This window comes from Hyla sarda, chromosome 1 (assembly GCF_029499605.1).
Source record: "Hyla sarda isolate aHylSar1 chromosome 1, aHylSar1.hap1, whole genome shotgun sequence".
Lineage (NCBI taxonomy): Eukaryota > Metazoa > Chordata > Amphibia > Anura > Hylidae > Hyla > Hyla sarda.
The window spans coordinates 11,762,950-11,775,873 of NC_079189.1; the positions used below are offsets into that span (position 1 = coordinate 11,762,950).

Here is a 12,924-nt window from a genome sequence, read left to right on the forward strand (position 1 = left end):
AAGTGAGTTATCACTGTGTTTTCTATGATGTTACATAGGACTGCAGGTAACATCTACTACATTATCTGTACCAAGCGAGTTATCACTGTGTTATCCATGGTGTTACATAGGACTGCAGGTAACTTTACAACATTCTCAATGTGTGAGATCTGTGGTTTTACACAGGACTGCAGAAAACTACTACCTTACTGCACAAGGCCCAAGTATTGTAGTTTAATACAGCGTCACGACAAACTCGCCACTGCCACATCTTTCTAGATTTTCGGTATAAAATAAAAGAATAATAAAGTGTCAGTGCTACGGGGGCAGAGTTGTGGCAGAGTTGTAGCAGAGCTGAGTGCGCGGCGTCTAATGTTCCCTCCCTGGGGATGCTTGGTCCAGCCTCCTCCTCCTCCTGCATCTGGGAGTGACTGCCCAGAGGAAACAAGGAAAACAGAGAATGAACTTCGCTTTTGAGAAGAAAGAAAACTTTCTCCCCTGCAGCCAATAAACTGGATCCTGGGACCTAGAGAAATCGCAACGACAGCGAAAAACTGAGCCGCGACCGTCCACTGGACCCCGCTGCACAACAAGGTACTGTGTCCTAATCTTGGCTCATTATAGACATAACCGACTGACTACGGCTGCGTTCACACCACCATTTCGCTCGACGGTTTCGGAATACGGTTTTATGTACGAAACCGGATTACCCGAAAACGTATACAACCGTATGCTTAAAAAGTCAACCGTATACGGTTACATAAGTTTTTATTCCATAAAATGTTTTTTTTTTTTTTTTTTTTTATTATTTATTAATTTTTTTTAAATAAAGTTATGGTTGTTCTGTTGAAATTTAATTTTGACATTTCATTTTGAAATCTGCGCATGTACAAAAGTCTAAAAAACTGTACTGGACCGTAGGCATGTACGGTTCTCCTCATAGACTGCTATGTTAAAAAAAAAAAAAACGTTGTACGGTTACTATACCGTTTTGGACCCTGACAAAAAAAAAAAAAAAAAAAAAACGTGGTCGACCACGGTTTGGAGTAAGAAAAAAATAAAAATAAAAAATAAAAATACGCATAACAGGCAAAACGTATGTAACCGTATATATATAATTGGGTATACGGTTTATAATGTTAACGCAATGCACACGGTTCGCTGTACGGTTGAATGCGGTTTTGGGGTCGAAACCGTATTCCGAAACCGTACAGCAAAATCATGGTGTGAAAGGACCCTAAGCCAGTGTTTCCCAACCAAGAGTGCCTCCAGCTGTTGCAAAACTACAACTCCCAGCATGCCCGGACAGCCTTCGGCTGTCCGGGCATGCTGGGAGTTGTAGTTTTGTAACAGCTGGAGGCACGCTGGTTGGGAAACACTGGACTAAGCAGTAACTTTTACACAAAGATATCATGTGATTGTGATTTAATTAACAAGTTATTACGGGATTATTTTTCTCCATATTTAAATTATACTCGGAGCCCGTAATAATTCCAATCCGACCGCGGTTTATTATTCGCTGCGCCGTGTACAGGACAAGGGAGAGGTGTAACTTCAATCCTGGGTCACATTGCTTAAAGGGGTACTCCGGTGGAAAACGTTATTTTTTTTAAAAATCAACTGGTGCCAGAAACTTAAACAGATTTGTAAATTACTCCTATTAAAAAAAAAAAATCTTAATCCTTCCAGTACTTATTAGCTGCTGAATACTACAGAGGAAATTCTTTTATTTTTTGGAACACAGAGCTCTTTGCTGACATCACGAGCACAGTGCTCTCTGCTGACATCTCTGGCCATTTTAAGAACCGTCCAGAGTAGGAAAAAATCCCCATAGCAAACATATGCTGCTCTGGACAGTTCCTAAAATGGACAGAGATGTCAGCAGAGAGCACTGTGCTCGTGATGTCAGCAGAGAGCACTGTGTTCCAAAAAGAAAAGAATTTCCTCTGGAGTATTCAGCAGCTAATAAGTACTGGAAGGATTAAGATTTTTTAACAGAAGGAATTTACAAATCTGTTTAACTTTCTGACACCAGTTTAATCTATAACAGATAATGTCCTGCTGATGTAGAGGTGTGTAGTGTGGATGATAATGTCCCTGGTGATCTAGAGGTGAGCAGTGTGGATGATAATGTCCCCGATGATATAGAGGTGTGCAGTGTGGATGATTATGTCCTGGTGATGTAGAGGTGTGCAGTGTGGCTGATAATGTCCTGGTGATGTAGAGGTGTGCAGTATGGATGATAATGTCCCTGGTGATGTAGAGGTGTGCAGTATGGATGATAATGTCCTGGTGATGTAGAGGGGAGCAGTGTGGCTGATAATGTCCTGGTGATGTGGAGGTGTGTAGTGTGGCTGATAATGTCCTGGTGATGTAGAGGTGTGCAGTGTGGCTGATAATGTCCTGGTGATGTAGAGGTGTGCAGTGTGGCTGATAATGTCCTGGTGATATAGAGGTGTGCAGTGTGGCTAATAATGTCCTGGTGATGTAGAGGTGTGCTGTGTGGCTGATAATGTCCTAGTAAAGTAAAGGTTTGCCATGTGGCTGATAATGTCCCTGGTGATGTAGAGGTGTGTAGTGTGGATGATAATGTTCTGGTGATGTAGAGGTATGTAGTGTGGCTGATAATGTCCTGGTGGTCTAGAGGTGTGCAGTGTGGATGATAATGTCCCTGGTGATCTAGAGGTGTGCACTGCAGTGTGGATGATAATGTCCCTGGTGATCTAGAGGTGTGCAGTGTGGCTGATAATGTCCTGGTGATGTAGAGGTGTGCAGTATGGATGATTATGTCCTGGTGATGTAGAGGTGTGCAGTGTGGATGATTATGTCCTGGTAATGTAGAGGTGTGCAGTGTGGCTGATAATGTCCTGGTGATGTAGAGGTGTGCAGTGTGGCTGATAATGTCCTGGTGATGTGGAGGTGTGTAGTGTGGCTGATAATGTCCTGGTGATGTAGAGGTGTGCAGTGTGGCTGATAATGTCCTAGTGATGTAGAGGTGTGCAGTGTGGCTAATAATGTCCTGGTAATGTAGAGGTGTGCAGTGTGGCTAATAATGTCCTGGTGATGTAGAGGTGTGCAGTGGGGCTAATAATGTCCTGGTAATGTAGAGGTGTGCAGTGTGGCTGATAATGTCCTAGTGATGTAGAGGTGTGCAGTGTGGCTGATAATATCCTAGTAAAGTAAAGGTTTGCCATGTGGCTGATAATGTCCCTGGTGATGCGGAGGTGTGCAGTGTGGCTGATAATGTCCTGGTGATGTAGAGGTGTGCAGTGTGGCTGATAATGTCCTAGTAAAGTAAAGGTTTGCCATGTGGCTGATAATGTCCCTGGTGATGCGGAAGTGAGCAGTGTGGATGATAATGTCCTGGTGATGTAGAGGTGTGCAGTGTGGATGATAATGTCCTAGTAAAGTAAAGGTTTGCCATGTGGCTGATAATGTCCCTGGTGATGCGGAGGTGTGCAGTGTGGCTGATAATGTCCCTGGTGATGTAGAGGTGTGCAGTGTGGCTGATAATGTCCTGGTGATCTAGAGGTGAGCAGTGTGGCTGATAATGTCCCTGGTGATGTAGAGGTGTGCAGTGTGGCTGATAATGTCCTGGTGATCTAGAGGTGTGCAGTGTGGCTAATAATGTCCCTGGTGATGTAGAGGTGTGCAGTGTGGCTGATAATGTCCCTGGTGATGTAGAGGTGTGCAGTGTGGCTGATAATGTCCCTGGTGATGTAGAGGTGTGCAGTGTGGCTGATAATGTCCCTGGTGATCTAGAGGTGAGCAGTGTGGATGATAATGTCCCTGGTGATCTAGAGGTGTGCAGTGTGGCTGATAATGTCCCTGGTGATATAGAGGTGTGCAGTGTAGCTGATAATGTCCTGGTGATGTAGAGGTGTGCAGTGTAGCTGATAATGTCCTGGTGATGTAGAGGTGTGCGGTGTGGCTGATATTGTTCTTGTGGTCTAGAGGTGTGCAGTGTGGCTGATAATGTCCTGGTGATGTAGAGGTGAGCAGTGTGGCTGATAATGTCCCTGGTGATGTAGAGGTGTGCAGTGTGGCTGATAATGTCCCTGGTGATCTAGAGGTGTGGCCTTGTTTTTCTTGTTACTGTGGCACACCCATGGTGCTTCTAGTCCACACATCAGCTGCTACATGATACCCTTAGAGAAGAAGCTTTTTTTGAGTTAAATGATGCTCATCCTTACAAAGAGCTTCTGCAGCAGCTGGGCTGTGTATTTGTTATATACCCTGACTGTCTGTGTAATTTATGCAGTATTGTGAGCTTCTCAGGTATAGTCTCAGTGTAACAACATTATCATATATATATATATATATATATATATATATATATATATATATATATATATTGCCCTCTGAGCTACAGGGAAGGACTGGGCCACCTCTGATACAAAGCAGAGGGTTTGTTACAGTTGCATCCAGACTAAAAAAAATTCCTCGAGTAGTTTAACATATTATTATGATTTAATATTCTAACGTATTAATCTCTTTAATGTATCAAGGCAGGTAAAATGTAGCAGTCTGAACCCAGCTCACAGAGAGGGACGTCTACATTTGGATACAATTGTAACAAACCCTCAGCTCTGAAATGAGTTAGGACTAAACAAGTGTTTTCGGCTTCTTCCTATAGAACAGTGGTCTTCAACCTGCGGACCTCCAGATGTTGCAAAACTACAACTCTCAGCATGCCCGGACAGCCAACGGCTGTCCGGGCATGCTGGGAGTTGTAGTTTTGCAACATCTGGAGGCCCGCAGGTTCAAGACCACTGCTATAGAATATGTTAAAACTTACTGACAGCAAGTAGAAATCTTTAAAAAAAAGGAGAAAATCTTAAAATCTTAAGTATGTAGAATGTAGGTGAAGTGTTATTATTTTTACATTTTGTTTACATGGGACTGCACGACTCTGTGATGTAAGAGCCCCTCTCCGCATCCAGGGGAAATGTATCAATGTTGGTGTAGGAAGAAGTTTTTTGTAGATCATTTTGGTTGGTCTAAATTTGGTGCAACTGTACCAAATTCCCCAAAATTTTGTGTAAAATTCTAAATCTCCACCCAGTTCTATTTGTAACCTGAGCTGCACCTCACAGGAAAAGGGGACACAGGGATTTTGTTTTATTGCTTTGAGGCTCGGATTCCATTGAGGTTTTTTTGTTCACCAGTAAAAACGCCAGAAAAACGGTCACAACTTTTTCCTGCGTTTTGTCAGTTTTTTTCTTGCCTTTTTGCCGGTGTGTGGAAACAGTCATTTTTGTACCCTGTGGCAATTTTTTCCTTCAGGTACCACTCCAGGGGTCAGATGGAGAGCGCCCGGCCCACAGAGTGTAAAGAGTGATGTATAGTATATACATATACAGGGTGTAGAGCATCACTACTTACCTCCGCCGGCTGTATAGTATACAGGGGTGCATAGTGCACCCATGAATATTATGCAGGAGCCCAGCAAGGAAAGTGTTAACCCAGAACTGCTCAGCAGCAGCGTGGGTTAAGTCTTTGTGCGCTATCCTGTATACACACACGTCTATAGATGACTGTATATACAGGATACAGTAGGCAGACATCAACAATTGGAGGCTCCCTGTTTAGGAACACCCAAGGGGAGAGCGCCACAAATGTACTAACCTTTTTAAAAAAGTTTTTTTTTTTTTCTTCTCATTTCAGATACGTGAATGCGGTGGGCTATGTCACATTTGGTGGATTGCTACGATTGCTAGCGTTTTTTTTAAATGTCAGTAAAAGGGTTAACGAGGGCTGTGGAGGAGTGCTTTTTTTAACCCCTTAACGACCACGGACGTAAACGTGCCTCCTGGTTTGGCGGTACTTCGCGCACCAGGAAGTACATTTACGTCCTGTTTATGACCACGAGCATCGGAGCAGTGCTGGCGTCATACATGGCAGGTTCGGGTTGCTATCATCAATGTGTCATGTTTTTTAGAATTTAATTTTCAGGCTCAGTAGTGGAAGCTGGGGAGGGCCAGTAACAATGGTCCTCGCCCACCCTGGTAACGTCAGGCTGTTGCTGCTTAGCTGATATCTGGCTGATACTGAAAATAGGGGGAACCACACACGTTTTTTTATTTATTTATTTTCAGTTTTAGCCAGATACCAACCAAGCAGCAACCGCCTGACGTTATCAGGGTGGGCGAGGACCATAGTTATTGGCCCTCCCCAACCTAAATAACGCCAGCCTGTTACCGCCTAGGCCCAGGAGCGCCATTTTTTACGCTCCATGCCTGTTGGTACCCGCTCTTCCCGGCACCCCTGTGGCGGTGAGTACCGGTGTAATAATTGTAATAAATGGGGGTTAGCGCTAGCTAATCTTGGGGCTATCGCTAAGCCCCTGCTTAGTAGTGGATTCTGTGTACAAGACGGTTTCCACTACTAAGCCTGAAAATTCAATTATAAAAAACATGACACATTGAAAAAAAAAATTTATTTAAAAAACACTCCCCCACAGCCCTCGTTAATCCTTTTATTAAAATTTAAAAACCGCTGTTCATCGTCGCAGTCCACCAAATATGACGTAGTCCTCTGCATTCACGTATCTGAAATGAGAAGAAAAGAAAAACAAGAAATATGGGTTAGTACATTTTTTGCGCTCTCCCCTGTTCGTAAACAGGAAGCCTCCAATTGTTGCTAAACTACAATTCCCATCATGAGGGGGCTGTAGTTAAGCAACAGCTGGAGTCTCCCTGTTTGGGAACACACTGCCAGAAAGGCTCTGTTCCCATTATGCAAAAAGCATAGTCAGGCCTGGACTGTGTAGCTCCGCCCCTAATGATGTCATCACTAGGGGGCAAAGCAGTAAAGGTCACAGGGGGTCTCAGGAGTGAGACCCCCTTTTGATCTGTCCCTCTGACCTTGGACTACTACTCCCATCATTTGACAGAGTCTGTCCCATGATGGGAGTAGTTGCAGTACTGCAGCACTGAGGGATGGTACTTGCACATCCCCTGGCTGCGGGACTCTTTTTGGACAGTTAGGACTACTACTCCCATCATGGACAGACTCCGTCCATGATGGGAGTTATAGTCCAGGGGCTGAGGTACAGATGGCAGCAAGTCATTCTCCAGAGACCCGCTGCGATCCGCATTTATTAAGTTAACAAGCCAGCTCCAGGCCGGGAATACTGTATACGCTGTCATAATTCCTAATCCCCGCCGCCGGGAGACGGGAGCCCTGATTAGTGAATAGCTCAGTGGAGCCGCATGTGCTGCCGACTTGTTAATTTAACAAATGCGGATCACAGCGGGTCTCTGGAGAATGACCTGCTCCTATCTGCACCTCAGCCCCTGGACTATAACTCCCATCATGTACGGAGTCTGTCCATGATGGGAGTAGTAGTCCTAAAAGTCCCACAGCCGGGGGATGTGCAAGTGGCATGCCTCAGCGCTGTGGTACTACAACTACTCCCATCATGGGACAGATTCTGTCCATGATGTGAGTTATAGTACAGGCTGAGGGGCAAATCGCAGCAGGTCATTCTCCAGAGACTCGCTGCAATCTGCACTTATCAAATTAACAAACCGGTGGCACATGCGGCTCCACTGCGCTCCCCACCGGCTCCTGTACACAGCTCTCACAATTCATAATCCTCGCGGCCCGGAGTCGGGAGCTTTGATTGGTGAAAAGCTATTCACCAATCAGAGCTCCTGTCTGTCCCATGATGGGAGTAATTGCAGTACCGCAGCGCTGAGGGACGGAACTTGCACATCCCCCAGCTGCGGGACTATTTTGGGACAGTTAATACTACTACTCCCATCATGGACAGACTCTGCCCATGATGGGAGTTATAGTCCAGGGGCTGAGGTGCAGATCGCACCTGGTCATTCTCTAGAGACCCGCTGCGATCCGCATATATTAGGTTAACATGCTGGCAGCACATGCGGCTCCACTGCGTCACTCTGGAGAATGATCTGCTGCGATTTGCCCTTCAGCCCCTGGACTATAACTCCCATCATGGACAGAGTCTGTCCGTGATGGGAGTAGTAGTCCTAATTGTCCCAAAAGAGTCCAGCAGCCGGGGGATTTGCAAGAGTAGTTGTAGTACCTGCTGAGGGATAGCACTTGCACATCCCCCGGCGGCAGGACTTTTTTGGAACAATTAGGACTACTACTCCCATCATGGACAGACTCTGTCCATGATGGGAGTTATAGTCCAGGGGCTGAAGGGCAAATCGCAGCAGGTCATTCTCCAGAGTGACGCAGTGGAGCCGCATGTGCTGCCAGCATGTTAACTTAATATATGCGGATCGCAGCAAGTCTCTGGAGAATGACCAGGTGCGATCTGCCCCTCAGCCCCTGGACTATAACTCCCATCATGGGCAGAGTCTGTCCATGATGGGAGTAGTAGTCCTAACTGTCCCAAAATAGTCCCACAGCTGGGGGATGTGCAAGTTCCGTCCCTCAGCGCTGCGGTACTACAACTACTCCCATCATGGAACAGACTATGTCCATAATGGGAGTAGTTGTAGTTTAGCAGTGTTGAGGGACGGCTCCTGCATCCCCCGGCTTTCTCGGTAGAACATTTCCCTACGTGTCCTTTTTTATGATGTATTTTTGCATTAAAAAAAAACGTATTTACACAAAAAATATATAAACGCACATGATAAATTAGTATCCACTGCAAAATGCTTTCTACAATACACAAAAAATAGACTACTTGCTTTCTGCTCTATCAAAAAAGACGAACAAAAAAGACGCAAAATAACTTACTGCGCATAAATTTGCGCTACATATAAAAAAGAAAAAGCTTCTACCACTAATGATAAATTCCCCCCAGTGTCCCCCCTGTCATTCTAGGACCTGTGCGGACCACCTAGTGACTCACACATCACACCGGTCAGACTTCCTCTTAGCTGCGCTCACATCCTACGCCCCTTCCTTCCACACTGCTGGAGGGGGCGCTGCCCCGCACATTGTTCAGCTCCTTAAGGAGATAATTATAGGAGAAGAAGAGAATTTTGTTTTCTACTGGGAAATTCTGTCCTATATTAATTCCCTTTATTTACAAAAGTAACTAATTCCACAGGAGCTCAAGATATAAGATCTCTATATAGGTAACATCTACTGTATCTGTGGTGTTACATAGGACTGCAGGTCACATCTACTATATTATCTGCACCCCCCTAAATTCTGAGGGCTCGAGAATAATAATTTGTTTCTATATTTCCAGGACATGACAACGTTGCTGGACAGCAGGATGGGATCACTGCAGATAGGTAGGAAGAGCTTTCATTATTATTCATTTACTCTGTAATGAATTAAGTAAATATTGGTATGGATGTTAGGCCCCACCCCTGCTTACCTAAGCCCCGCCCTTGCTGATAGGCCACACCCCCATATCCTGTAGAACATTGACTTTAATACATACCTGTTCCTCATGGAGATGAAGATGTAGGTCAGTGGAGGTCATGGAGATCTAGGTCAGTGATCCCCACCAAGTCCTCTAGGTCCACCAACTTTCCAGATATTTTTGGTAACTCCATTAAAATAGAGAATTAAAATTTGGGACTGTTCGTGGGCCTTGAGGACGAGTTTGGGGACCTGTGATCTAGATGACAACCCGTGAGCTAGATGTAATAGTGGTCATAGTGGTTGTCATGTAGACTACAAGTGTCCAAAGACTAAATTGCCGGGGACACGCGGATTGTCGGTCTATCACCATGACCCCTGGGTTCTCGGTGGTGACATAATTCTAGGATTCAGAGACGACTCCTCAGTCGGGGGGTCACCACCTTTCTGTCCAAGAGGAAACATTCAGACAATGACATTGTATCAAGGCGTTTACATCTGTACCGCGTCCCATTATTTCAGACATCCCATAATTCATGGTACCAGATGGAAGATCTCACCCGGCACCCATGGAAGTGGCCAGAACCAGGCATCAGGGAGGGGGGATGTTTACTCTGGAGGCCATATACAAAGATGGGAGCCGGGGAGAGCTGAGATAGCAGCCACTGATAAGAGGAAACCTATAGAGAGGTATTTCCTTCTCCTCCTTTCTCAGAGGATGTTTGCACAGAATAGAAATATAATGACAACGCCCAACTTCCATGTACTGAGGGTCGGAGGCAAGGAGCCCGGAGCCTCCGGGGGTCACAACAAGATGACTTCATTGGAGGACTTGGCAAAATCATCATCCTGTACACATGAAACATAGTCATTGTATATGAAAAGTTCTGCAAAGAGCTCTGCTTCTTGTCAATGAAGTAAAACCTTTTTTGCACAAAGATTTCCATTATGACTTAGTCCTGTTAACAAACCTGTAAGTGTTTTGCAAATTATTATGGACCGGCTGCAAAGTCCAAAGAAAATATATAGTGGATATAGTGCACAATAATACCATAAACCATATAAATGATGCATAATTCTACTATAATCACATATTATGCACAATTCTACCATAACCATATGAAGTAAAACATCCTGAGGAAGACACCCCTTTAAGAAGAACCAAGGTGGGAACCTGGATTGAGATGGGAGCCATGATGGGAACAAGGAATGACATGAGGAGCCATGATGGGGAGCCATACTGGAAACCAAGAATGGGATAGGGAGCCATTGTGGGGACAAGGAATGACATGAGGAACCATGATGGGGATCCATACTGGGGACCAGGAATGACAAGAAAACCCATGATGGGGAGCCATACTGGGTACCAGCAATGACATGAAGGACCATGATGGGAAGCCATGCTAGGGACCAGGAATGACATGAAGGACCATGATGAGGAGCCATACTGGGGACCAGGAATGACATGAGGAACCATGATGGGGAGCCATACTGGAAACCAAGAATGGGATAGGGAGCCATGGTGGGGACAAGGAATGACATGAGGAACCATGATGGGGATTCACACTGGGGACCAGGAATGACATGAGGAACCATGATGGGGATCCACACTGGGGACCAGGAATGACTAGAAAACCCATGATGGGGAGCCATACTGAGGACCAGGAATGACATGAAAGACCATGATGGGGAGCCATACTAGGGACCATTAATGACATGAAGGACCATGATGGGGAGCCATACTGGGGACCAGGAATGACATGAAGGACCATGATGGGGAGCCATACTGGGGACCAGGAATGACATGAAGGACCATGATGGGAAGCGATACTAGGGACCAGGAATGACATGAAGGACCATGATGGGAAGCCATACTAGGGACCAGGAATGACATGAAGGACCATGATGGGGAGCCATACTGGGGACCAGGAATGACATGAAGGACCATGATGGGAAGCGATACTAGGGACCAGGAATGACATGAAGGACCATGATGGGGAGCCATACTGGGGATCAGGAATGACATGAAAAACCATGATGGGGAGCCATACTGGAGACCAGGAATTACATGAAGGACCATGATGGGGAGCCATACTGGAGACCAGGAATGACATGAAGGACCATGATGGGGAGCCATACTGGAGACCAGGAATGACATGAAGGACCATGATGGAGAGCCATACTGTGGACCAGGAATGACATGAAGGACCATGATGGGAAGCCATACTAGGGACCAGGAATGACATGAAGGACCATGATGAGGAGCCATACTGGGGACCAGGAATGACATGAAGGACCATGATGAGGAGCCATACTGGGGACCAGGAATGACATGAAGGACCATGATGGGAGCCATGCTAGAAACCAAGAATGGGATAGGGAGCCATAATGGAACTAGGAATAACATTGTGAGGCAGTCTGGGGACTAAGAATGAGATGGAGAGCCTTGCCTTGGGGGACATATTGCAATGCTTGGGACAAAAAAAGGCTAAGAAATAGGAAGGAAACAACAGCGCCCCCTTGTGAACCAGCATTCTATATACTTTTTTTTTCTTTTTGAGGACCACCCATAAAAGACCATTTATTTGCACAGATTTTGGTAGTAAGCTCAGAGAGGTTTCAATGTACATTTAGTGCGCAGATCTACCACAACCATAAACTTATGGAGGGTATGTGTTATCGAAATACGCTGCGCATGTTTGCTTTGTATTGTCGGAAAATTATGAGCAACCAGAAAACCGCACAAAAAAATTAAGACTCTTATGAAATGCAACTATTCACATTTTTCCGCAAAAAGTCATAAGCGGTTTATTTTGAGCTGTCGTAATTGACCTGGATCCATATGGTCCCGAGAACAGTTCCCAGTCTAGACATTTACTTTATAAGCATTGAACATGTCACCGTTATTTCTCCTATAGACCATGGACTGACAACACAAACCCACATAACAAATCCCATTTGTCACCATAGACCAGAGTGATGTATGGAATTATTTTCAACAAGTAAAATGAACCGTGTCCAGAGAGGGGGAAGGGTTCTCCATGGTGGGCAACTCTCTTAGCACCCTCCATAGTCTGACAGGATATACAAAGCCTTTATGATAAGAATAGTGTAATGGCCATGAGAAGTCCCTGCATAACAAACATACATGGATGGGGGATGAGGGTTAAAGAGAGAAAATGAATGGGACTCTGCATATTTTATAGGATTCAATACACCAATGTACATCACATAGAACATTAACTTATAATACTCATCCCAAGTTATATCCTGTATTAGGCTAAGTATGTACACAGTGACCTTACCAGCAGAATAGTGAGTACAGCTCTGGAGTATAATACAGGATATAACTCATGATCAGTACAGGATAAGTAATGTAATGTATGTACACAGTGACCTTACCAGCAGAATAGTGAGTGCAGCTCTGGAGTATAATACAGGATATAACTCAGGATCAGTACAGGATAAATAATGTAATGTATGTACACAGTGACCTCACCAGCAGAATAGTGAGTACAGCTCTGGAGTATAATACAGGATATAACTCAGGATCAGTACAGGATAAGTAATGTAATGTATGTATACAGTGATCTCACCAGCAGAATAGTGAGTACAGCTCTGGGGTATAATACAGGATATAACTCC

The 12,924-nt window shown here is 45.0% G+C and overlaps 1 protein-coding gene across 5 annotated transcripts in view; it reads left to right on the plus strand.

The window, feature by feature from the left end:
* Positions 1-439: 439 nt before the first annotated feature.
* The window catches only part of HSPA12B (heat shock protein family A (Hsp70) member 12B), a 78,682-nt gene continuing 66,197 nt past the window's right edge, over positions 440-12,924 (plus strand). For 3 of the 5 annotated variants that reach the window (XM_056551774.1, XM_056551837.1, XM_056551795.1), the window contains exons 1-2: positions 440-573; positions 9,161-9,206. In XM_056551774.1, coding sequence (XP_056407749.1) covers positions 9,164-9,206 — 43 coding nt within the window. In that variant the 5' untranslated portion in view covers positions 440-573; positions 9,161-9,163. The remainder of the gene's footprint in view (positions 574-9,160; positions 9,207-12,924) is intronic. The other 2 variants (XM_056551832.1, XM_056551799.1) reach the window with 2 other exon arrangements.